Source organism: Hyla sarda, chromosome 8, assembly GCF_029499605.1.
Source record: "Hyla sarda isolate aHylSar1 chromosome 8, aHylSar1.hap1, whole genome shotgun sequence".
Classification (NCBI taxonomy): Eukaryota; Metazoa; Chordata; class Amphibia; order Anura; family Hylidae; genus Hyla; species Hyla sarda.
Window position 1 is genome coordinate 185,602,473 of NC_079196.1, and position 26,110 is coordinate 185,628,582.

A 26,110-nucleotide genomic window follows, 5' to 3' on the forward strand; every position below is an offset into this window, starting at 1 on the left:
AACAGTGCTGGCAATCAGTGTATGCAGTGTTATAGGTCCCTATGGGAGCTATAACACTGCAAAAAGAAAGTGTAAAAAAGTTAATGTGATTTAACCCTTTCCTTAATAAAAGTTCAAATCACCCCCTTTTCCCATAAAAAAAAAAAAAAATTTAAAAACATGTAACTAAAAATAAATATAAACATATGTGGTATCGCCGCGTGCGTAAATGTCCTAACTATAAAAATATATCATTAATTAAACCGCACGGTCAATGGCGTACGCGCAAAAAATTTCCAAAATAACTTATTTTTGGTCGCTTTTTATATCAAGAAAATTTTTTATAAAAAGCGATCAAAAAGTCCGATCAATACAAAAAAGTATACCACTAAAAACGTCAGATCACTGCGCGAAAAATTAGCCCTCATACCGCTCCATACGCAGGAAAAATTAAAAAGTTATAGGGGTCAGAAGATGACAATTTTAAACATATACATTTTCCTGCATGTAGTTATGATTTTTTACAGAAGTACAACAAAATCAAACCTACATAAGTAGGGTATCATTTTAATCGTATGGATCTACAGAATAAAGATAGGGTGTCATTTTTACAGAAAAATGTACTGTGTAGAAACGGAAGCCCCCAAAAGTTACAAAGTGGCGTTTTTTCTTCAATTTTGTCGCACAATTTTTTTTTTTTCCGTTTCACCGTAGATTTTTGGGTAAAATGATTGATGTCACTGCAAAGTAGAATTGGTGGTGCAAAAAATAAGCCATCATGTGGATTTTTTTTAGGTGCAAAATTGAAAGGGTTATGATTTTTAAAAGGTCAGGAGGAAAAACGAAAGTGCAAAAACGGAAAAACCCGTGGTCCTTAAGGGGTTAAGTTAGTGCTTTTCAAAACAGTGTATGTCCAGGTCTTGCAAAACTACAACTCTCAGTATGCCTGGACAGCCAAAGGCTGTTCAGGCATGCTGGGAATTGTAGTTTTTTCAACAGCTGGGGGCACCCTGTTTGAAAAACACTGCATTAGGTTGTTAGGCAGTGTGTATCCCAGGTTCATATCTAAACCTATGGTTCCAATGGCAGTATAGGAGAGGGCAGCCGCCATACTGTTCTACACCTCAGTCTGCATTATTAATCAGATTTTTCTAAATATAAAATGAAATCACTTTAATATACCCTGAATTCCAGATAACAGATGCGGCAGTACAAAAGGCGTAAATAGATAATTTGTTCATTTTAATGATGACAAACTTTAGATTTATCACAGTGCTGCTTTTTACTATAAAATATTTTTTTTTCTTCCAAATACATCTTACAGATTGATTTTTTTAAACTAATATATATATACAAATAAGGTGAACACAAGTAACGGGGACTTGTCTTCGTATGACATGAGCAAAGGGCAGAGCCGGGATCTCGGTACAGTCTCTGAAGGCACTGGTATACGGAAGCCTCACACTTCCACGTGTCTCTATGGCACAGAGCTCTCCCCACCCACCCTATGCAGAACAGAAAGATATATCATATCACCACCCACATACAATGATGCTATTCAATTAAAGAAAAGGATTGTGCATTTAGAAGGGATTGAGAAGGGCACGATATAGAATTGGATGTCTCTTTTGGATTCTCCTATCCAAACGTGGCACCACAGTTTGGACATCTTCGTTGTCTCAGAGCCAGACAGAACAAGATTCCAATCGGGAAGAAGACGATGGCACAGAGGATCCCCAGACAGGTAAAGGAATCCTCCAAAACGCCGACCCTAGGGCAAACCAAAACAGAAAAGACAATGTTAGGTAACATATGACTGACATACAATGAATAAGTTCTACACCTTAAGGCTAGGGTCACAAGTAATGCATCCACAGCCACAAAAGCGAGCTCCCTAGAGAGCTCTGTTGGGGAGATTCATCAAAACCAATATAGAGGAAGAGTGGTGCAGTTGCTCATAGCAACCAGATTTCTTCTCTCATTTGTAACAAGGCCTTTGAAAAATGAAAGAAGCAATCTGATTGGTTGCTATGGGCAACTGGGCAACCTTTACTCTGCACAGGTTTTGATAAATCTCTCCATGTGTGTCTGCTCATAGCGGCGGATTTCCCAATGTGCATCTGCTACAGGCAGGTACTGTGTATACCGCTAGAAGCCGCCGCTAGAAGAGGACACACAGAGCTAGCCAGCGGCAGCAGGAAGCTTGCCCTTGCGACTGCCATCGGAGCATCCGCAGCGATAAATACATGACGGTTGCGCTGCGTGTGTCCCTACCCTTAGGGTGTATTCACACCCACATATACCAGATCTGATGCGGATGTGAAGTTGCAATTCCGTATTTCTAAAATTTGTAGTTGTGGATTTTACAAGGCAATCATAATAAAGTAAGAATTGCCTTGTAATATCTGAAGATGCAGATTTTACAAGATTCACAGCAGATCCTGTGTGTGTGTGAGAATACACCCTAAGGGTGCATTCCCACGTGGCGTATTTTGCTGCGTATTTTCCTACCCATTGACTTCAACAGAGAAAATAAAATACGCAGCAAATACGCCGTGTGTGAATGTACCCTTAAAGAGTTATTCAAAAATAGAAAAACAAAAGTTAATTTCTTCCAAAAACAGCACCACATCTGTCCTCAGGTGGTGCATGGTATTACAACTTACACTCATTTTAATGACATTTTGCTGCAATACCACACACTTCTGAGGACAAGGTTGGTGCAGTTTTTTATTTTTAAAGAAATCAGGGTTTTTTTTCTAATCCAGGATAACCTCTTTAACCAACAATACGGTTGCATTTAATTGAAAAAAAGTAAATACATGGGCTGTCATGGATTATATGCTTGGAAACAGATGGATTAGGGGGATTAACATGATGTGTTGAAGCACCAGGGTCCTGGATTAGAATCAGACCAAGGGCAAAATCTGCAGGGTGCCTTTACTCCCTGTTTTTACATTTTTTATTTTTGAATTTTTTTTTTTTAACATTGACTTTTTTCCCCTAATGCAAATACTATTATGCAACTCGCAAACCATCTTTTTGTTGTGCGAGGCGTCTGCGATGGTATGGGCTGAGTGGGATTTCTATTAGTTTAGGGCTACATGGCACAACTATGCCAGCACTGACCTCAATGTATGTTGTGCATGCCCCAAAATATATAAATTTGTAAATGGGATTTTCAAAATCCCAACTATGTGTTGTACTATACTTTGCTGCAGATTTGTGGCATGAAAATCCGTCTCTTATGAATGTGGTCTTATAGGTAAAAAGTTTAATTTCTCCATGATTCTACTTTGCCACGAGAGAATACACAGAGCCGCTTGTGTGGGTCATGCACATAATGCAGACATTCACATGATTAAAGAAAAACAAGAAACACGAGGATCTCTTCCTCCTATTTCTTACAATGCCTTTCACATCATATGACCATAACCTGACACTACAGTCATGACCAAAAGTTTTGAGACTGACACACATTTTAGTTTCCACTGGTTATGTAAGATGGGTCGTCGTCGGTCAGGCCCCGAGGCTGCCAGGGTGCATTGCAGAAGTCTTGAAAAAGAAGGGTCAGCACTGGAAATATTAAGTCTTTGCATAAAAATGATTTATCTATCAATAAGTTTGTAATTGAACTGGATTTTAGATCTTCTAGTCATAAGTTTTCATGGTATACAGAAGTAGTAAACTGCAAAACCTAAAAATTTGTGTCAGTCTTCTATACAGTTGGCCACAGTGACGGCCAATAGGCTGTGTATAGTGCACCTATGGGAAGCTACTAAATGCTTCCACCATCAGAAATAGTTAATACTGCACAAGATTATGGTAAAATCTCCTCAATAACACAATCTGGGCCTTCTCTCAGAAACAGCAATGATCAGACCCCCTACTGAGCCTGCAATGCAACCAGCATAGTGCAAGTCTGAGAATAGGGAAGCCCTAAACATTCATGGGTCCATACAAAGTCCCATTTTATGTCTGGGACCTGGAAGATGGTGAGAAAAAAACCTAAGAACTATGAATGTGACCCTGGCAATCAAGTCGGTTACCGTAGGGGGACTAGTCCGAATCCAATATTGAGCTATTATTTTCCTCGTTTGGTATAATATACGGAGGATACCCAGTTCTATCCCCGAGGGCTCCATCCCACACCCTATGAGTGCCAGCAGACAGGGCTTAGGTTCTAGCGGCACCACTATTCCATACACTTTTCTGAGGAGTGACAGCATTTCCCTCAAGAAAGGAACCAAAATCGGACACTCCCACACCACATGAAACAAGTGGTTACCTTCCTGGTTAAATCTTGGTCAAGTCAGGTCTAAGACCCAGCCTATGTAGGAATACAGTAGGAGTTTTATACACCCTATGTAAAAGATATAGTTGAGACAAGCGGTTAGCCTCAGAAAGGGAGAGCAGGGGGGTATGTGACAGGAAAGTTGACCACTCCACATCCGACAGGGGCCCTAAATCACCCTCCCACTTTGCACAGAACACCAAGGGAAACCTCTCATGGTATGAGTGCAGAAGTTCCCCATAAAGCCATGAAATGACCCCGGCAGAGTCCGAATTAGTGACAAGCGTATCCAATACAGTGCAAGTATGGAGTCCCCGACCTACCCTGCACCTCATAGACATGGCGGAGTTGTAAATATCTATAGAAAGAGGAACGTGGCGGATCGAACTTAGTCTGGAGATCCCCATAAGATTTAAATACACTATTCACACACAGCTGTTCCACTCTGCAGAGCCCCCCTCCTCTCCCAAAACCCTGCATCTTGAAAAAGAAAGAAAATCTGGCAGGCCAGGGTTATGCCACAAAAAAGTGTAAATTTTGTGCATCCCGATAGACCAAATAACTTCCTGCCATGTCCCCAGACCTTACACAGTAACTTAGTGGTGGGTGAAGAGTCAGGGGGCCTGGTCAGAACACCGATTTCCAGGATGTGAATAGGTAAAAGTCCCCCATGCTTAGCCAAGTTTGGGGTTATTTAGTTTGGAGAAAAGATGTCTTAGGGGGCGATCTGATCACAATGTACAGTGCTCCCTCAAGTTACAATATTAATTGGTTCCAGGACGACCATTGTAAGTTGAAACCATTGTATGTTGAGACCAGAACTCTATGGGAACCTTGTAATTTGTTCTGAAGCCCCAAAATGTCATCCAAAAATAGGAAAAAGTTAGGGTTAAAAAAAAAAAAAAAAAAAAAAAAAAAAAAAGTAGATAACTAATATAGATAAAGCAAATCCTTACATATAAAAGTAAGAAAAAGTTGCTGGGAGCTGTAAATTACTGTCTATGTCAGCGTTTCCCAACCAGGGTGCCTCCAGCTGTTGCAAAACTACAACTCCCAGCATGCCCGGACAGCCAAAGTCTGTCCGGGCATGCTGGGAGTTGTAGTTTTGCAACAGCTGGAGGCACCCTGTTTGGGAAACGCTGGTCTATGTAGAGGACAGGAGCTTCTTCAGGGTCCTGTACAGTACAGGCAATGTCCTTAAAATGTAAAATGGAACCGTCCTCACCTGGTGTCCAAAAGAGCAGCTAACTGTGGAACAGGTAAAGAGTACAGAACATGTAATACGACCCTGTACTGTAGAGGGTGCTACCAGACACCAGTCAGTGCATACACTTCAGTAATACAGGTAAAGAGTACAGAACATGTAATACCTCCCTGTACTGTAGGGGGCGCTACCAGACACAGGTCACTGCATACACTTCAGTAATACAGGGGTTTTACCAGTGAATGCCCATTCTGATTGGTCGGTTCTTCCAGCCATTGGCACGTTTCGCATATCTGGACCCTCTGTACATTGTATGTTGAGTCTGGTTTCAAGTTACAATGGTCCAGAAAAGACCATTGTATGTTGAGGCCATTGTAAGTTGAGGGATCACTGTACAAATATATGACTGGACAGTTCAGAGGTTTTTCTAGTGATCTTTTTATACCCAGGTCGGTAACCATGACAAGAGGGCATCCTCTAAGCCTAGAGGAAAGAAGGTTTCACCATCATCACAGACAGAGATTCTTTACTGTCAGAGCAGTGAGACTATGGAACTCTCTGCCACATGAGGTCTGACCCAATAAACAAGTTCAAGGGGGTTCTGGATGTTTTTCTAAAAATAATATTACAAGTTATGGATACTAGATTTATGGAGATAGAACGTTGATACAAGAATTTATTCAAATGCCATACTGGAGTCGGGAAAGAATTTTCCTCCTGGGGCATCAGTCTCTTGGGGGGCGGGGATTGCCTTCCTCTGGATCAACACAGTAAGGTTTTTAGGTGGAACTTGATGGACTTATCAACCTAATAAACTATGTAACTATATAACTGGCTCCACAGGTATCAGATTATTCCCTCTCCACATTTATAGTAAAATATATATATATATATATATATATATATATATATATATATATATATATATATATATATATATATATATATATAGCCATCTATGCTTGTTTGCTCCAAAATGAAGAACTCAAGGACGAGGGAATGTAGTATTATGGAACACGTTTCTGTTCTTCCTCCATGGATATATGATACTTTGTGCAGTGATTTTTTTATTTGGACAGTGCGTACTTAAACTGAAGTACTTAAGGGGCAAGACTTCAGAAACAATTGAGAAGATGCAGGTAACTAAATACACGGAGGACTGTAACTGTAGAGGATGCTGGGAGATTCAATGATAGCTGACCACACAGAGATTGCACAAACCTCCAACATATGACTCCACTTACTGTAGGTAAGGCAAAGAACACGGAAGTGGTCACATGACAATTTTGCAACAGACTGTGCTGAAGATTCAGCTTTGATTTTACCTTCTACACAGGGGAAATCCAAAGTAAAATGTACAGAATTTCGGATAAAGGATACCTAATGCTGCGACAGTCTTCTGACATGTGATGGTGACATGGCAGAAGTTTTGATAGGCAGGGTCCAGGAGCTGACACCCCAACCAATTGATAAAACGGATGGGCTGAAGCCATCAGATGAGCCCTGTGCTTTTTTTTGTTTTCACTCAGTTTTCCTCAGAGAATGCAGTGAACAATGCAGTGGTCCCTCAACTCAACGCTTACAATGGCCTCAGGTTACGATATTGTCTGTCTTTTCTGCACCATTTTAACTTGAAACCATACTTAGCATTCAATGCTACTGACAGTCCAGATTAGAGATGAGCGAACTTACAGTAAATTCGATTCGTCACGAACTTCTCGGCTCGGCGGTTGCTGTCTTTTCCTGCATAAATGAGTTCAGCCTTCAGGTGCTCCGGTGGGCTGGAAAAGGTGGATACATTCCTAGGAAAGAGTCTCCTAGGACTGTATCCACCTTTTCCAGCCCACGGGAGCACCTGAAAGCTGAACTAATTTATGCAGGAAAAGTCATCAACTGCCGAGCCGAGACGTTCGTGACGAATCGAATTTACTGTAAGTTCGCTCATCTCTAGTCCAGATCTGCAAAACGTGTCAATGGGTGGAAGATGTGACCAATCAGAATGGACATTTCTCTGGAAAACCCCTGTATTACTGAAGTGCATGCACTGACTGGTTGTCTGGTGGCGCTTCCTACAGTACAGGGAGGTATTATATGTTCTGTACTACTCTTCACCTGTGCCAGGGTTAGCTGCTCTTTTGGACACCAGGTGAGGGCAGCTCCATTACATTACATTTTTAGGACACTCTGTACTGTACAGGACCCTGAAGAAGCTCCTGTCCTCTACATAGACCGTGATTACAGCTCCTGTAAGATCTTTCTTACCTTTATAAGTAAGGACCTGCTTTATCTGTATTAGTTATTTACTTGTTATTATTTAATCCTTACTTTTTCCTATTTTTAGATGACATTTTTGGGCTTCAGAACCAAATACAAGGATTACATAGCATCATGGTCTCAACATACAATATTAATAGGTTCCAGGACGACCATTGTAACTTGAAGGACCACTCTATACTAAATGCTCGGCTTCCCAAGGAAAAGACTAGTAGAAACAAAAGGAGCACAGTGATCAGCTAATTGCTTCTACTCCTTCACTTAATCCCCGGACCCCACTGATCAAATCTATAGCAAATCATAAAATTGCTTTAAAAGGAAGTATCTTTAAAAGAGGTTGTCTGAATGATATAATCACACCTGTTTTAACCCCACTCCATCCAGTGATTATATGCCCAAACACCATTTGTGCTGACTACCACAGAGGACAGTGAGTGGCTGCAGAGTGTCTGGGCACATCATCAGGACCGTAAGAGCCAGCGGTAAGAGTGGCAGCCCTAGATGGAGTGAGGTTTAAGGGGTACTCCCGTGGAAAACTTTAATTTTTATTTTTTTAAATCAACTGGTGCCAGAAAGTTAAACAGATTTGTAAATCACTTCTATTAAAAAATCTTAATCCTTCCAGTACTTTTTTAGGGGCTGTATACTAAAGAGAAATCCAAAAAAAGAAATGCATTTCCTCTGATGTCATGACCACAGTGCTCTCTGCTGACCTCTGCTGTCCATTTTAGGAACTGTCCAGAGCAGGACAAAATCCCCATAGCAAACATATGCTGCTCTGGACAGTTCCTAAAATGGACAGCAGAGGTCAGCAGAGAGCACTGTGGTCATGACATCAGAGGAAATGCATTTCTTTTTTGGATTTCTCTTCAGTATACAGCCCCTAAAAAGTACTGGAAGGATTAAAAAATTGTAATAGAAGGGATTTACAAATCTGACTTACAAAACTTTCTGGCACCAGTTGATTTAAAAAAAAAATAAAAATAAAAAAGTTTTCCACGGGAGTACCCCTTTAAAACAGGCGATATATATAAAAAAAAAAAAAATTTAAATCACAATTTGAAGTTTTTCCCATGGATGACCACACCACTGACCTATCTTACATTACCTGCATGCTGGACACCCTCCGACCACTACCACAGAAGTCGTTGCTGCCGGCTGCTGGATAATAGTGTAAGTGCTGGGGAAGGTAGCCTGCGGTGGTGCCATGTATCCTGAAAAGGAAAAAATATATACATCACCGTTACAATGTCAGATTACAGATCTATAACATTTTACACACTATTCATTTATAAACTAAAATTTAAAGCGCAACGCTCATGGATATTGTACCCACCAGTCTAATACCATAATCGTATAGACCAGTGGTCTTCAACCTGCGGACCTCCAGATGTTTCAAAACTACAACTCCCAGCATGCCCGGACAGCCTATGGCTGTCCGGGCATGCTGGGAGTTGTAGTTTTGCAACATCTGGAGGTCCGCAGGTTGAAGACCACTGGTATAGATGATAGAAATTGGAATGCAGCTACACCATGGCTTCTCTTTATCACACTTTATTAGCCAGAAAATGGTTTTATTGTGCGGTCAGCAACAGTGATATAGGCATGGCAGGGGGTTTGCAGTGCCTATCCCCTGTAAGTGAGCGCTGGGACTGCTGTGGGACTGACACACAAGTCCTCAATGCAAGCGGCCCTGATTTTTATGATGTGCGGGCCAGCGTGAATCCACTTGACACATGAGGCTTTACATAATAATATGTGCACTTTATAATATACAGTGCCCATACTCCTTTCTTCTTGTCTCCAGCACGGCACAGGTACACGGGGATGGTGGGAGACAACGGGAGTGAGCGCTTCCTTAGTGAATTCATGACAGCTCTCTACATCTAGTGAAAGCAGAAGAAGCGCGCGTCCGGAAGACAGAAGAAAGAAGAGGAGTACGGGCACTGTATATTATAAGGGTGCACAGATTACGCAAAGCCTCAGAGGATTCACGCTAGCCCGCACATCATAAAAATCAGGGCCGCTTGCGCTGAGGACCTGTGTGTTAATCACATAGCGGTCCCAGCACTCACTTACAGGGGATAGGCGTGGCGGAGGCAGGGCACTGCGAACCCCTGGCCACACCTATCTGACTCTTGCTGACCGTATGATAAAACCATTTTTTCTGGCTAATAACGTGTGATAAAGAGCAGCCAAAAGGTGTGGCTGTATTGCAATTGTTATCATCTATAGTATCATGGTATTAGTCTGGTGGGTACAAGATCCAAGACGGTTGTGCTTTATAGGGGTTACCCAGGAAAAAAACAACTTTATTTTCATATATCAACTGGCTCCAGAAATTAAACAGATTTGTAAATTACTTCTATTAAAAAATCTTAATCCTTTCAGTATTTATGAGCTTCTGAAGTTAAGGTTGTTCTTTTCTGTCTAAGTGCTCTCTGATGACACCTGTCTCGGGAAACGCCCAGTTTAGAAGAGGTTTGCTATGGGGATTTGCTTCTAAAAACTGGGCATTTCCTGAGACACGTGTCATCAGAGAGCACTTAGACAGAAAAGAACAACCTTAACTTCAGAAGCTCATAAGTACTGAAAGGATTAAGATTTTTTAATAGAAGTAATTTACAAATTTGGAAAAAATATGTGCAGCTCACAATTATACCACCTACCGAGGACAAATGGGTAATGCACCTATACCTATGGTGCCAATAATAAATATTAGAAAAAGAGAGACAAAAATACCCAGACCTCAAGGAAGGTAAACTATATGAATCAATTGAAGGAAACAAGGATCGTGCTTCAATTATAATAGGATATACAGATTTTATTAAAAATTGATATAAAATATTCCACCTCACAAGGGGCCCCAGTGATAGTCTATTTCAGGTCATCTATTTTAGGTCATTGTATACTCCTCTCCAAGGGGCCCCTTGTGAGCTGGAATATTTTATATCAATTTTTAATAAAATCTGTATATCCTATTATAATTGAAGCACGATCCTTGTTTCCTTCAATTGTATTCATATAATTTACCTTCCTTGAGGTCTGGGTATTTTTGTCTCTTTTTCTAATAATTTACAAATCTGTCTAACTTTCTGGAGTCAGTTGATATATAAAAAAAGTTTTTTCCTGGATAACCCCTTTAAGCAACTTTTCTGACTGAATCAAAATCTTGTCTAAAAACTCAGCTTTGCATCATTTTAGGGAATATATCCTTAAATGGGATAAACATGAAGTCACCTAGGGTATGTTTCTGCAACAAAATTCAGCAAGTAAATGTTCCTAACATTTTGAAAATTATACTTGAAATCCTCTTTTTGCTCTAATTAGCGCTTATTTTATTGCGGAATTTGGTGCAGAAAATCACAGTCCCATTCCCATGGAATTGGGTATCCCCCCCCCCATCCCCACTCCCACTCTGACTAAATATCTAGTTGCTATCAAAATCCTTTAGTCAGAAAATCTGTAAAATGTTTCTTCCATCCCCCGCGTATGGGAAATATAAGAGTGAATCCTATGTATAAATCTCCTCTGTACAGTATATCCTGTCATAAACCGCCATTACTAATAATTTCCACACATTTGCCAGTCACAGAGTTAGGAAGTTAAATATTAACATTACAAACAATTAGCAGTCAACGTGTTACAATGGTTTACAATGACTGCGGAACCTGTGCGACAAGACACGGATACATGACAGCCGGTTGTATTTCTCACCCACATTTGCCATTAAAGAAACAGCAATATCTACTTGGCACTAAAACAGCTACAGACACGCAATAGCAGCCGCCAGAGCTATCTATGAAGCTAGGGCAGGGCGGTATGACCAAATAGGTGTATCACGCTATTTTTTTTTTACTTTTGGCAGTTCCACGGTATATAACGGTATTTCCTACCCCCCCCCCATATTAATTATTTTTATTATTAATTATCAGCCCACATCCCCATCGGGGTAAATACTCACATATCACCCGCAAGCGCTGCCATCCTCGTCCTGTTTGTTGCAGCCGCCGGCACTAACACTCTATACTGTGCGGTATCCCTGTGCCCGGGCTGCAAAAGGTAAACAAAATAAACTTTAACGCACCTACGTCGGCCTTACGCTGGGGACGGGAACGTCGGAGAGACATCACCGGCCGCAGCTATGTTCCGCTTCGGCCGGTGATAGGCTGAGCCCACTGTCATGTAAGAAGCCGGCTCCTTACATGACAGTGGGCTCAGCCTATCACCGGCCGAGGCGGAACATCGCTGCGGCTGGTTATAGGCTGATGGTTGTCTGACGTTCTCGTCCCCAGGAAACAAGTGAGGCCGGTACCGGACCAACGGGAGGTCAGTTAAAGTTTATTTTGTTTATTTTTTGCAGCCCGGGCATATGGATACTGCACAGAATAGAGCAGTGGTCTCCAACCTGCGGACCTTCCGATGTTGCAAAACTACAACTCCCAGCATGCCCGGACAGCCGTTGGCTGTCCGGGCATGCTGGGAGTTGTAGTTTTGCAACATCTGGAGGTCCGCAGGTTGGAGACCACTGGTATAGAGTGTCAGCGCCGGCGGCCACAACAAACAGGACGAGGAGGGCAGCGCATACGGGTGACATGTGAGTAGTACCCTGATGGGGACAGCGGAGCGCTGGGCTAATAATTAATAGGGGGGGGGGGGGCAGAACAGCGCTCCCGGGTCACATAGGATTAGTTCCCCGATGTCCCGGGGGGAGGGGCCAAACCGGTATGGGTTAAAATTCATATCGTGCAGCACAAATATTTCGGTATGAACCGGTATACCGTCCAGCCCTATAGGAAACTACTCAGAATGCCCAGGCATTATTTCTATGAGACAACAATTAGGATACCTGTGCACTGAGCCTGAACCCCTATTAATACTGTCTGACATGCTCCTTATAAGACTGCCCAAGTAGGTGACAAGATGTGATGCCATGTCACTGCTTTATCTGCAGAAGGTGCTGCACTGTTTAGAGCCTTTGTGTATATATCAGGATATGTTTTGTATAACATGGCGGTGAGGAATTACGCCTCTACATATCATGGGGCTGTAAGGTAAGGAGCAGGGGTTAGTATACGGAACCCTTTGCTAAACTGTGTGTATACGGAGAAGATGACCATTGCACCAATGGATTCTCATGTCTACATAAAACAGACAGACCCCCTCTCCCAACCCGAGTGTGTGTAGCATGAGACAAAGACATAGAAACTGAAGCGACCACTTCTGGCCTCCATAGAATGAGCTGCCACCGATAGTGAACTATATCTGGAGAACTGTAGCTGAGCTGTAGTCACAGGCGAGTGATGGGAACCTGTGGCTGGAAAGAGATTTCTAGAAGAGATGACAAGACTAGCGATGGGACCGCCAACTACATAGAGTGCAGCAGAGTGACAGCTAGGCCAGAAGACTCCAGGTACAGGAGATCAGAGACAACCTTGCAAGTAGTACCACGGCCTGGAGCAGGGACTGTGTATAAACCCTTTCAGAGTGCGTTCACACGCTATTACTAGCAGAGGGTCTCCCGCTGCAGGAAACCCACTCCGAGTTACGCTACCATTCATTTGAATGGGTCCGCAGACAGTCCACAAATCTGAAACTATTGCGGACTGTCTGTGGACCCATTTAAATCAATGGTAGCGTAACTCACAGCGGGAAACCTGCTGCTAGTAATAGCGTGTGAACGCACCCTCATAGTGTGTTTGCCATATCAGAACTGCCGGCTTGCAACCACTGAGGGGCACTGATATAATGTGCCTACCATGCATGGCTTAAAGGGGTTCTCCAGTGTGGCCATTTTTTTTCTTTAAAACAACTGGTACCAGAAAGTTGTACAGATTTGAAAATTACTTACTTTTTTTTTTTACTTCCAGTACTTATCGCTACTGTACGCTTCAGAAGAAGTTGTGTAGGTCTTTCCAGTCTGACCACAGTGTTCTCTGCTGCCACCTCTGTCCGTGTCAGGAACTGTCCAGAACAGGAAATTCCAATAGCAAAGCCTCTCCAGCTCTGGACAGCTCCTGACATGGACAGAGGTGTCAGCAGAGAGCACTTGTGGTCAGACTGGAAAAAACTACACAACTTCCTCTGGAGCATACAGCACCGGATGGATGAATTAATATTTTTTAAACAAAAGTAATTTACAAATCTGTATAACTTGTCTGGCACATGCTGAACTGAATTTTTTTCCCCACTGGAGTACCCCTTTAAAAAAAAAAAAAAAAAAAAAAAATTATATATAAATGTCCTAAAATGGACAGAGATTTCAGCAGAGAGCACTGTGCTCATGATGTCAGCAGAGAGCTCTGTGTTCCAAAAAGAAAAGAATTTCCACTGTAGTATTCAGCAGCTAATAAGTACTGGAAGGATTAAGATTTTTTATTAGAAATAATTTACAAATCTTTTTAACTTTCTGGCACCAGTTAATAATAGTAATAATAATAATGAATTTATTTTTATTAATAATATTATTATTAACTGGTGCCAGAAAGTTAAAAAGATTTGTAAATTATTTCTAATAAAAAATCTTGATCCTTCCAGTACTTATTAGCTGCTGAATACTACAGTGGAAATTATTTTCTTTTTGGAACACAGAGCTCTCTGCTGACATCATGAGCACAGTGCTCTCTGCTGACATCTCTGTCCATTTTAGGAACTGTCCAGAACAGCATATGTTTGCTATGGGGATTTTCTCCTACTCTGGACAGTTCCTAAAATGGACAGAGATGTCAGCAGAGAGCACTGTGATCATGATGTCAGCAGACAGCTCTGTGTTTCAAACGGAAAAGAATTTCCACTGTAGTATTCAGCAGCTAATAAGTACTGGAAGGATTAAGATTTTTTAATAGAATTAACTTACAAATCTGTTTAACTTTCTGTCACCAGTTGATTTAGATATAAAAATATTTATAAAATAAAAAAAAATAAAAAAGTTTTACACTGGAGTACCCCTTTAATGAGCATAAGATCAGGAGATGAATGTAGAAACTCTTTACCACCGAATTGTTCAACAATGTGTCACTATCAGTTGGTCTCTGTGACAAGCATGTGACGGCCAAAGTTCACAAAACATGTGACAAAATACTCGGAAAATCCACAAGCTAAAGCAGTGCTTTTTAAACAGGGTGTCTCCAGCTGTTGCAAAACTACAACTCCCAGCATGCCCGGACAGCCAAAGGCTGTCCAAACATGCTGGGATTTGTAGTTTTGCAACAGCTGGAGACACCCTGTTTAAAAAACACTGGGCTAAAGTCAAAAGGATTTAAAAGGGGATATGTCAGCTGTTTTTTACGGTATAATAGTAATGGCATGGCTGTATATGGCTTTTCACCCTGAATCGGTATATACCTCTCATTAGTTAATTGAATCCTCCAGCACAGGGATATCAGAGTTTAAAGGGGTACTCTGCCCCTAGACATCTTATCCCCTATCCAAAGGATAGGGGATAAGATGTCAGATCGCTGCGGTCCCGCTGCTGTGGAGCCCCGGGATCCCAGCTGCAGCACCCCGCTATCATTACAGCACAGAGCGAGTTCGCTCTACACGTAATAACGGGCAATACAGGGGCCGGAGCAGCGTTACGTCACGGCTCCGCCCCTTGTGACGTCATGGTCCGCCCCTTTCAATACAAGTCTATGGGAGGGGGCGCGGCGGTCATCACGCCCCCTGCCATAGACTTGCATTAAGGGGCGGACCGTGACGTCATGAGGGGTGGAGCCATGACATCACGCGGCTCCGTCCCCTGTATCGCCCGTCAATATGCACAGAGTGAACTTGCTCTGTGCTGTAATAGCGCGGTGCCGCAGCGGGGATCCCGGGGCTCCCCAGCAGCGGGACCGCGGCGATCTGACATCTTATCCCCTATCCTTTGGATAGGGGATAAGATGTCTAGGGGCGGAGTACGCCTTTAAAAAGATATGCAAATTAGGCTTTGGAGCCCACAGGGTGTTCTTCATTCCCCGGCACTGGTCACCCAATAGTCACTCCCATCAATTGGAGGTAGAGGAGGTGACCAGTACACAGAGGGGAGTGACTAAGTGGTGAAGAGGCCGAACTGTGCTGGGCTCTAAGAGCCAAGCAGATCGCCCAATGGACTCCAAAGCCTAATTTGCATATCTTTTTGAACGCTACTATCTCAGTGTTGGAGGGGTCAATTACATAATGACAGGTATTTATGGAATCAGGGTCAAAAGCCCTATACATATACATGCCCTTATCTTATACCCTAGATATCTGCTGACAGGTCCACTTTAAGGGAATTACAAATTACAGAAACACAGTGCAACAAATAAGCCCTAAACCATTAAATAAAGTCCAAAATATGTAAAAGGGGGCCAGTAAAATAAGGATTTTAGTGCAAAAGCAAAACCGCAGGCGGCGGTGGGGGGGGGGGGGGGGGGGGGGTTGGTTGGCGGTGACGGTCATAGGACTCAGGACAGGCAGGGGGAGAGAAGCGGGTGGCGGCCTATGGCACCGCAAAAGCCACTGCAGTTCATTGATTTAAAGCACCCGCTTTAAATCAATGATCTGCAGTGGTGTCACGGGGGGATAAATAGCCGATAACTTATACCGGAATATCGGTATAAGTTATCGGCTATCGGCCCTAACCTCCACCGATTATCGGTTATCGGCCCTAAAAACCCGATATCGGTCGATCCCTAATTAAAACAAAGCACATCATCGTTTTTCTTGTGAAATTCCCAATAAGTTTGAAGTGTCACATGACCCTCTTCCTATTGAAAAAACAAAAGTTGGATTCAAAATGGCCGACTTCAAAATGGCCGCCATGGTCACCGCCTATCTTGAAAATTCCCCCCCCCCCCCCCCTCACATATACTAATGTGCTACAAACAGGAAGTTAAAGGGGTTGTGCGCTGCCCTGCCTTTCGGAGCTCCGCTCACAGCATCCGGAAGTTCATTTCTCCGAATGCTGTGTGCGGGCTTCCGTGTTCGCAGCCGCCGGGCGTGACGTCACGCCCGGCCCCTTCGTGACGTCTCGTCCGCCCCCTCGTGACGTCACGCCAGCGCGTGACAGCGGTTGCGCCCCCTTCCCATAGACTTTCGTTGAGGGGGCGGGCGAGACGTCACGAAGGGGCCGGGCGTGATGTCACGAAGGGGCCGGGCGTGACGTCACGCCTGGCGGCTGCGAACACGGAACCCCACACACAGCGTTCGGAGCAATGAACTTCCGGACGCTGTGAGCGGAGCTCCGAAAGGCAGGGCAACCCCTTTAATATCACCAACCATTCCCATTTTATTAAGGTGTATCCATATAAATGGCTGTACTATATAAATGGCCGATAATTGAAAATGGTCTGGTTATTTGCTAAGAGTAGAGACCTCCTTGTTATCGGCATCAGTGGGATTACCAGGTACTAGGCCCAGTACATGGCAGCCCCTTCCAGCTCCTCTCTGCCTAATTCAGAGGCAGCATGATAAGCTCATGAAATCATTGTGCCCCTTTAGTTTTGGGGGGCTCCAAATGCCACATGGTCGGACATTTGCTATAATGGGCAAATCATTTGGCCTCCAAAAATGTTAAGAGGCTTTTTTTTTTCCGTTGGACCCCAATTTATCGAACATTACAACTCAGTTTGGTACATAGGGGGAGTTTAATCAAACCTGTCCAGAGGAAAAGTTGCTGAGTTGCCCATAGCAACCAATCAGATCGCTTCTTTAATTTTTTAAAAGGCCTCTGAAAAAATGAAAGAAGCGAGCTGATTGGTTGCTATGGGTAACTCATTTAGTTCAGAACGCTGGGTGCGGGGGGTCGTGACGTCACAACCACACCCCTCGAGATGTCACACCCCCTCAATGCAAGTCTATGGGAGGGGGCGTGACGTCAGTCACGCCCCCTTCCATAGACTTGCATTGAGGGGGCGTGGTGTGACGTCACGACCCCCCGCAGCCCGTACCCAGTATTCGGAAATGTTCCGGATACTGGGGCAGTGGAGTACCCCTTTAATGCCAACATGATCCCCTTTACCCGGCTACTTTGGCCACAGAAAATGTTGCAAAGCCAAAGATCTTAGTGTCACCTGCCTACATTTCAGCCTATGAGTGTAAGTGTGTTTGCATTGTGCCATGCAATTTGCGCCAAATGCCACTTGACAGTTGCCAAACTTGCTGGATTTCTAGCGATTCTCACGCCGTGGTTTCATCTACTTGTGTTTAGCAACATGGCCCACCGCAATGCGATCTTTCCCTGTGCAGCGTATATTGTGGATACAGTGACCATGTATCTTTAGCCTAATTGGTGATGAAGAAGCAGAATGTACCTGGGTACAGCAGGTTATATTGACAGTGGGGTTGGGCAACTTTGAAAAACAGTTTGGAGAAATGCAGATAACCAGAGAGCCTGTCCGTAGCCCAGAGCTGTATTTCCCAGCAGTAAATACTACAAAAGTGATTCTGCTCCAATTTCTGCTAAAATGGGAACACAATCTCTACTCTACTAACCTCAAAACCACTTGCACTATGAATTTTTAAAGGAAGTACAAATTCCACCATTTTATAATTATTAATGGATAAAAATATATAAATATACACATACACAGACGGCTGGAAAATGCAATGTTGGTCCACCCTGAAGCTAGTCATACATTTTTAGAACTCTTGTTTGGCTAATAAATCTCTTTTTTATCCATCTATATACACATATGTTCATCTTAGTGTGCGAGAGAAAGAGATCATAAATGAAGATCACATACACCGCTCAGAAACAATAAAGGGAACACTAAGATAACACATCCTAAATCTGAATGAACTAATCGGATGAAATACTTTCATCTTTACATAGTTGAATGCGCTGACAACAAAATCACACAAAAATTATCAATGGAAAACAAATTTATCAACCCATGGAGGTCTGGATGTGGAGTCACACTCAAAATCAAAGTGGAAAACCACACTACAGGCTGATCCAACTTTGATGTAATGTCCTTAAAACAAGTCACAATGAGGCTCAGTAGTGTGTGTGGCCTCCACGTGCCCGTATGACCTCCCTACAACGCCTGGGCATGCTCCTGATGAGGTGGTCTCCTGAGGGATGTCCTCCCAGACCTGGACTAAAGAATCCGACAACTCCTGGACAGTCTGTGGTCCAATGTGGCGTTTGTGGATGGAGCGAGACATGACGTCCCAGATGTGCTCAACCGGATTCAGGTCTGGGGAACGGGCGAGCCAGTCCATAGCATCAATGCCTTCCTCTTGCAGGAACTGCTGACACACTCCAGCCACACGAGGTCTAGCATTGTCTTGCATTAGGAGGAACCCAGGGCCAACCGCACCAGCATATGGTCTCAAGGGATCTGAGGATCTCATCTTGGTACCTCTGGCAAGCACAAAGAAATGCCACCCCACGCCATTACTGACCCACCGCCAAACCGGTCATGTTGTAGGATGTTGCAGGCAGCAGAACATTCTCCAAGGCGTCTCCACTCATGTCTGTCACATATGCTCAGTGTGAACCTGCTTTCATCTGTGAAGAGCACAGGGAGCCAGTGGCGAATTTGACAATCTTGGTGTTCTCTGGCAAATGCCAAACGTCCTGCACTGTGTTAGTCTGTAAGCACAACCCCCACCTGTGGACGTCGGTCCCTCATACCACCCTCATGGAGTCTGTTTCTGACCGTTTGAATGGATACATGCACATTTGTGGCCTGCTGGAGGTCATTTTGCAGGGCTCTGGCAGTTCTCATCCTGCTCCCCCTTGCACAGTTGTGGTCCTGCTGCTGGGTTGTTGCCCGCCTACAGGACCAGACAAAAGTTTTTTTTTTTGTCCAGTTACTTGAACAGAATCTGTGATAGAAGCCCCGAATCGAGCCTCCAACGCAGATCTGAACACGATCTTAGTATTTACTTTCCCAGCATGACCACCCAACATAGATATACGTCAGTGGTTAGGTGGGGGAGAATGGAGCGAGCTCAGGAGCTGTGCCCACTTCATACATAGTGGTTGCTAACTCCTACCTGCAGCTGATACCCACCATTAATAACTTCAGCTATCACTCTGTGGCCAGATATTTAAAAGGGGTACTCCACTGGAAAAAAAAAAAAAAAAAAATCATCAACAACTGGTACCAAAAAGTTAAAAAGATTTGTAAATTACTTCTATTTAAAAATATTAATCCTTCTGGAACTTATCAGCTGCTGTATATTCCAGAGGAAGTTCTTTTCTTTTTGAATTTCCTTTCTGTCTGACCACAGTGCTCTCTGCTGACACCTCTGTCCATTTTAGGAACTGTCCGGAGTAGGAGCAAAGGAAAAAGAAATTCTAAAAGGAAATTCTAAAAGAAAACAACTTCCTGTGCAGCATCTAGCAGCTGATAAGTACTGAAAGGATTAAGATTTTTAAATAGAAGTAATTTACAAATCTGTTTAACTTTCTGGCACCAGTTGATTTAAAACAAAATGTATACCAGGGGAGTACCTCTTTAACCCTCTAGATGTAGTGATCAATAGCAAACATGGCATTTAGGGGGTTGTCTGACAGGTGCCTGTCCTGTCTGACCTTCTATCGGTGTTTTGCAATGCAATAGCTGGATGTCGATTGGTTACCACAGTCACTTCTATGGGACAGATGCTCATCTCTACTCAACTCTGCAGTTATAGATAACTTGTTGGTGGAGTCTGGGAACTGTGACCCCCACTGATGGCTGGTATGAGGGGTGTCACAGTGTTCTGCCGGGTATGGAGCCCCTTTAGCTCTCATCAATATAGGTCTTAGCTCCTAGACCTCGGCCCATGATACCCATTAGAATAAAATATTTAGTATTTAAAATTCTGACGCTGCAGTGATGCCCTTAGATATCTGTAGCAGTAACAAGTTCTATTTAGAGGAAACCTGTCACATGAAAAATGCAGGTCAATCTGCAGGGATGTTGTTATAAAGCAGAAGAAGCTCAGCAGATTAAAGGGGTACTCCGCTGCTCAGCGTTTGGAACAAACAGTTTGTTCCAAACGCTGAGCAGCGGAGTACCCCCTTTAATATACAACGATTTAGTGCAAATTGTTACTCATACTTCAAAACCTCTGATAATTCTTTGCTTAGGAGTCCAGTGGGTGGTCCTAATTAGTGTTTGACAGGTTTACCGGTCTTACCTGTCAATCACTAAGCAGAACCGCCCACTGGACTCCTAAACTCAGAATGAAAAGATGTTTAGATAAATCAATAACAATTTCTTCTGAATCTATCAACCTGCTCAGCTCCTCCTGCTCCATAACATGATGCCTCCAGGTAGGACTGCTTTTTCAATGTGACAGGTTCCTTATGGGGTTTATGCACACTATAGAATTTCTGGCTGGAAAAAAAACTAGGACCGCGTGGACAATGCCGGTCCTCATAGACACCAACGTATTCCTCTGACAGGAGAAACAAGTTCATTCTTTCTTTGGGAATTTATGTGGCGGAAAGCTCCACAGCTGAACTTGTGCACTGTGCAAAGGACTCCCATTGACAGGTGTGGGAGTCTGCTGCACCAGAATTTCAAAGCGGAAACACGTACAGTATTCTGCGCAGATTTTATGCTAAATGACTAAATACAGCTTCAAATCCTGCGCATCAAATCTGCACAGAATACTGTAGGTGTGAATAGACCCACTGTCAGAATAAAAAACTTTTTTATGTGTATATCTGGGAAAAACTTTTAAACTTTCTAAAATACTTCAAAAACTAATTGTCTCTCCTTTTTATAAAAAGCATGGCTTATAAAAAAAAGGATCACTAGGGGTCCCCATACCATCCAGAACATAATCCTCTCTGGCTGCAGCATCATCTTTGTCCCAGCAGAAGAACGGGCTAGTACAAAGTCCAGTAAGTGAGGGCGGGACTACCAATCCTCTGTGCTCACTCCTGTCCTATCAGACTGCAGCATGAAAACAGAGAGGAGGGGGTTACAGAGCAGCCTGCAGTGATTGGATGAAGAGACCCAGCACAGCACAGACTCAGGGAGGAAGTGAATGCCTGGTGAGTGAGGGCAAGCTCAGTGCCTAACTCAGACACAACCCCTTCCTGAGCAGTGGATGTCAGAATGAGCGAGCAGCCGAACTGAGAGATTTGTGAACCAAATACAGAAGCTACACATAAAAAAAACGACATGTAAGGAATCTGCATGACCTAGTGAGTAACATACAAAAGCATTTTTATATATATGACAAGTATGCTTTAAAAGAAGTAGTCCAGTGCTGAGAACGTATGCCCTATCCCAGTGGTCTTCAACCTGCGGACCTCCAGATGTTGCAAAACTACAACTCCCAGCATGCCCGGACAGCCGTTGGCTGTCCGGGCATGCTGGGAATTGTAGTTTTGCAACATCTGGAGGTCCGCATGTTGGAGACCACTGCCCTATCCTAAGGATAGGGAATAACTTTCAGATCGCGGGGGGGCTCTGCCATAGAGTTGTATTGAGGGGGTGCGTCAGCCGCTGCTTCATGCAGTGGTCAACACGCCCCCTTCCCGCAGGCTGCCGGGGCCCCGTACAGGAGATCCCGGGGGTCCCAGTGGTCAGACCCCCCACAACCTGAAACTTATCCCCTATCCTTAGGATAGGGGATACGTTTTTCACCACTGGATATCTCCTTTAAATACAACTTGGATAGAAAAACAGAGCTTCTTTCTTCCAAAACCAGCGCCAAATCTGTATGTGTGGTATCGCAACTTGGCTCCATTCACTTCACTGTAACTCAGCCGCAATACCACACACAGCGTAAGGACAACAAAAATAAAAAAATAAAATAAAAAGTTGCTGTTTTTGGAAGTAATTAGCTCAGTTTTCTATCCCTGCATAGATACAGCCTAAAAAGAACATTCTTCATTGGCAGGGCCCAGAGACCTAAAGGGGCACACTACCCCGCACAACATTGGGACCCTCTCAAACTAGCAGTGGGATTCACAGCTCCCAGACCCCACCAATGAGTTACCTGGAACTACAGATTAGAGAGGCGCTTCTGCCGCATAGCCAGGTCTGTGCGGACGTCAGTTTATATGAGGGTCTCTACACCCCCCCCCCCCAGAGTTCTCCTAAAACCAGATCCCCAAATTAAGCCATGCTGAGTAGAGTGGGGTCCTGTTGTTGCGTGCAGAATATACATACATACATGTACCCCACTAAACACTACATCAGCAAAACTGCGGCCTCCCAAAAAAATGGCCAAAACGTTCTTAGGGCAAGTGCACTATTTAGCGCGTATAAGGCATGGAAACAATACGCGATAGACGTCCCATTGTTTGTTTTTTGTTTCTTTTTTTTTTTTTAAGAAATACATGCCAATTTACACAACTTTTTTAGAAAGACACCTGATCACGTCACTTATTTTTTCCACAAAAAATAAATAAAAAAAACAGGCTGCATTCACATCTCGTTTTTGCAATATGTTCACACTACCGATTTGTAGCTGAATCTCCGTTCGCGGAATTCAGCGAGCGGAGATTCAGCCTGGCAGCCGGCGGCAGCGGTAGGACCGCGCAGCACTGCGCCATCACCATTGACGGCTATGCAGTGTTCGCGGACTTCCGCGCAAAGAATGAACATGTTCTTACTTTGCGCGGAACAATTTCAGCGGCGGAATTGTCCGCCGCTGAAATCTCGCAGTGTGAACGGGTCTCGCGGAAGACCCATTCACACAGATGCTAACGTTCACTGTGCCGAATTTCCCTCATGGAATTCCGCAGTGTCAACATGCCCTATCAGTTTTTTTGTCAAAAAATGTATGTCTCAAAACCGACCCGAACCGTATATACTAGGGATCGACCGATATCGTTTTTTTTTTTAGGGCCGATACCGATAATCGGTGGAGGTTAGGGCCCATAGCCGATAACTTATACCGATATTCCGGTATAAGTTATCGGCTATTTATCCTCCCTCGACACCGCTGCAGATCATTGATTTAAAGCGAGCGCTTTAAATCAATGCACTGCAGTGGCTTTTGCGGTGCCCTAGGCCGCCGCCGCCACCCGCTTCTCTCCCCCTACCTGTCAGGGTGGTCCGGGCCATCCATCCATCGTTCCTGTAGTGTCCGGGGGCGTTCCGGGTGAACCGGTCCGGGCTGTTCTTCTCCGGCGGTCATCTTCTCGTGCGCAGCAACGCACCTGACGTCACGGCGTAGCGGCGTCTATGCAGCGTACTAGGCCGGAGCCTGCCCGGAGTGGAGAAGAAGAACAGCCCGGACCGGTTCACTCTTCACCGGGAATGCCCCCGGACACTACAGGAACGATCGATGGATGGATGGCCCGGACCACCCCCATTACGGGTAAGTTTAATTTTTTTTTTTTTATCGACTCGGAGGCTGGGGGAGGGGCCCGACCAGTATAGCGGTATGGGCAAAAATCCATACCGGTATACCGCCCAGCACTACGGTAGGGGGTGCGACGCGGTGCGGTGGGTCGGGGGGGGGGGGGGCGGTCGCGGTGCGTCGGTCGCGGTGCGTCGGGGGGGGGGGGGGGCGGTGCGGGGGGCATTATCGGCTTATCAGCAAGGTAATTGCCGATACTGATAATCTCCAAAATCGTGATTATCGGCCATACCGATAATCGGTCGATCCCTAGTATATACCTCTGTACAGTTTTAAACTGTATACGTTTTGAAAACGGATGTCCGGTTGCATACGGTTTAATAAATTTTTTGAAAAAAAAAACGGATACGGTTTTATGTTTGTCCTTCATTAAATAAAGTTCTTCTTGTTCTATTTGTGGGAAGAACTTTCAGCGTGCACTGCGCATGTGCAAACCGGATAGAACCGTACGCACATACTGTTCTGTATGGTTCCCATTGACCACCATTTTTTTTTTTTTTTAAGTATACGGGTTGTATCCGTTTTTTTCACCCGGACATAAAACCGTAGTAGACTACGTTTTTGTGTATGGGGGGGGGGGGGGGAAACGGATATAACCATAAATTATGCAAAACGTACACAACCGGATGCTACGTTTGGAATACTGTTTTCAATGACATGTCTATACATACGGTTTCGTACGTTTTTTTTTACACGGGAACCATATTGCAAAAAGATGTGAACGCAGCCTAATCCGCATACAAAGATGACGCAAAATATGTTGCGATTTCTAGTTTCATATTTTTCTGATAAGTTACAGCGTTCCCTAACCAGCTGTTCTTCAGCTATTGAAAAACTACAACTCCCAGAATGCCCTGACAGCCTTCGGCTGTCAGGGCATTCTGGGAGTTGTAGTTTTGGAACAGCTGGGGAGCCCCAGTTAGGGTAGAAGTGCCCTGTAAGTGTAGTAATAATGGGCAGCAGGTATAGCAGGGTGCCCTGTGATGAGGATACCCACCGGAGCCCGTGGGGTAGGGGTACGGGGGAGGCTGGTAGACGCTCTGGGCTGCGCTCTGTGGAGCTCCCGGGATGGTCCCGTAGTTCTGCTGCGGCTGTCCATACTCGTAACCCCCGGCGACTGCCGGAGAGTAGGCGGGCGGTCGGTCCTGTAAAAGCGGCTTGTTGTCCATGCTGATTCCGGGGCACCGGACTCTCTGCCAGCTGCTCCCACCCCAATGTGCTCGGCGCTGTGCTGTGTGCGGCCAGTCACAAGACTCCGGGTCATGTGACCGCTCCCAACTGCCTGACTCTCCCCGACAGGAAGCTCCTCTTAAAGGGACAGCGACACCCAATACGCAGCACTTCTACCTGTTCACTCTGTGGAATAGGAAGGCGTGAAACAGTTAATGTCTGGGGTAATGCCTTGTATACAAGAGGAGAGGTGACATCATGGGAAAGCCTCCTGTATTATGAAGCATAGCTACCACCAACACAACCCCAAAATAAAAATAAAGTCACCTGTGGAGGCAGGAGGAAGGATAGGGCTACAGGGCAGAAAATGGCATGGCAGCTGCTCGACCGAAATATTTGGGTGACTTGGCATTGAGGTCGATGCTGACAAAGTCACATGCGACCTGCGGCCATAAATCCATCAAGGTTGGATCTTTGGGTGACTGTCGTTTCGTGGTGGCTTCACGTGACTAGTGGCTTTTCCGACCACATTGACAATTATTGGATGTGGGGTTTTAAAACACCCACTCTGCGATCATGTTGTGTGATCAAAGTTCATTCATCCATGTATCACTTGGTCGGCCAAAAACTTATACATTTCAGGCCCCTCTCCCTGTTCATGTATCACCTGGTTGGCTATTATATTGAGCCCCCCTATTCATGTATCACCTGGTTGGCTATTATATTGAGCCCCCCTATTCATGTATCACCTGGTTGGCTATTATATTCATGTGGAATCATTGTGGGTAGAATTACAAAAGGAGGGAAATACTGAAAAAATAATATTTGGGGTAATCTACAGACCCCCTAATATCACTGAAGAGATAGAAGTTCGGCTTCATAAACAAATAGAGAGGGCCGCC

The 26,110-nt window shown here is 44.2% G+C and overlaps 1 protein-coding gene across 1 annotated transcript; it reads right to left on the reverse strand.

Moving 5' to 3' along the window:
• Positions 1 to 887: 887 nt before the first annotated feature.
• BRI3 (brain protein I3) lies at positions 888 to 25,373 on the reverse strand. Its single transcript, XM_056536470.1, has 3 exons — positions 25,036 to 25,373; positions 8,860 to 8,965; positions 888 to 1,750 (listed from the first exon to the last, which is right to left on the reverse strand). The coding sequence occupies exons 1-3, from the start codon at positions 25,205 to 25,207 to the stop codon at positions 1,618 to 1,620; spliced, it is 411 nt and encodes a 136-aa protein (XP_056392445.1). The 5' UTR covers positions 25,208 to 25,373; the 3' UTR covers positions 888 to 1,617.
• Between the last annotated feature and the right edge of the window lie 737 nt (positions 25,374 to 26,110).

Excerpts from the sequence above, each read along its gene's own strand:
- BRI3 (XM_056536470.1), bottom strand. The coding sequence starts at position 25,207 with ATGGACAACAAGCCGCTTTTACAGGACCGACCGCCCGCCTACTCTCCG. Across the intron at positions 8,966-25,035 it reads CCCCTACCCCACGGGCTCCG|GATACATGGCACCACCGCAG; the intron begins GTGGGTATCCTC and ends TTTCCTTTTCAG. Across the intron at positions 1,751-8,859 it reads GGAGGGTGTCCAGCATGCAG|GGTCGGCGTTTTGGAGGATT; the intron begins GTAATGTAAGAT and ends GGTTTGCCCTAG.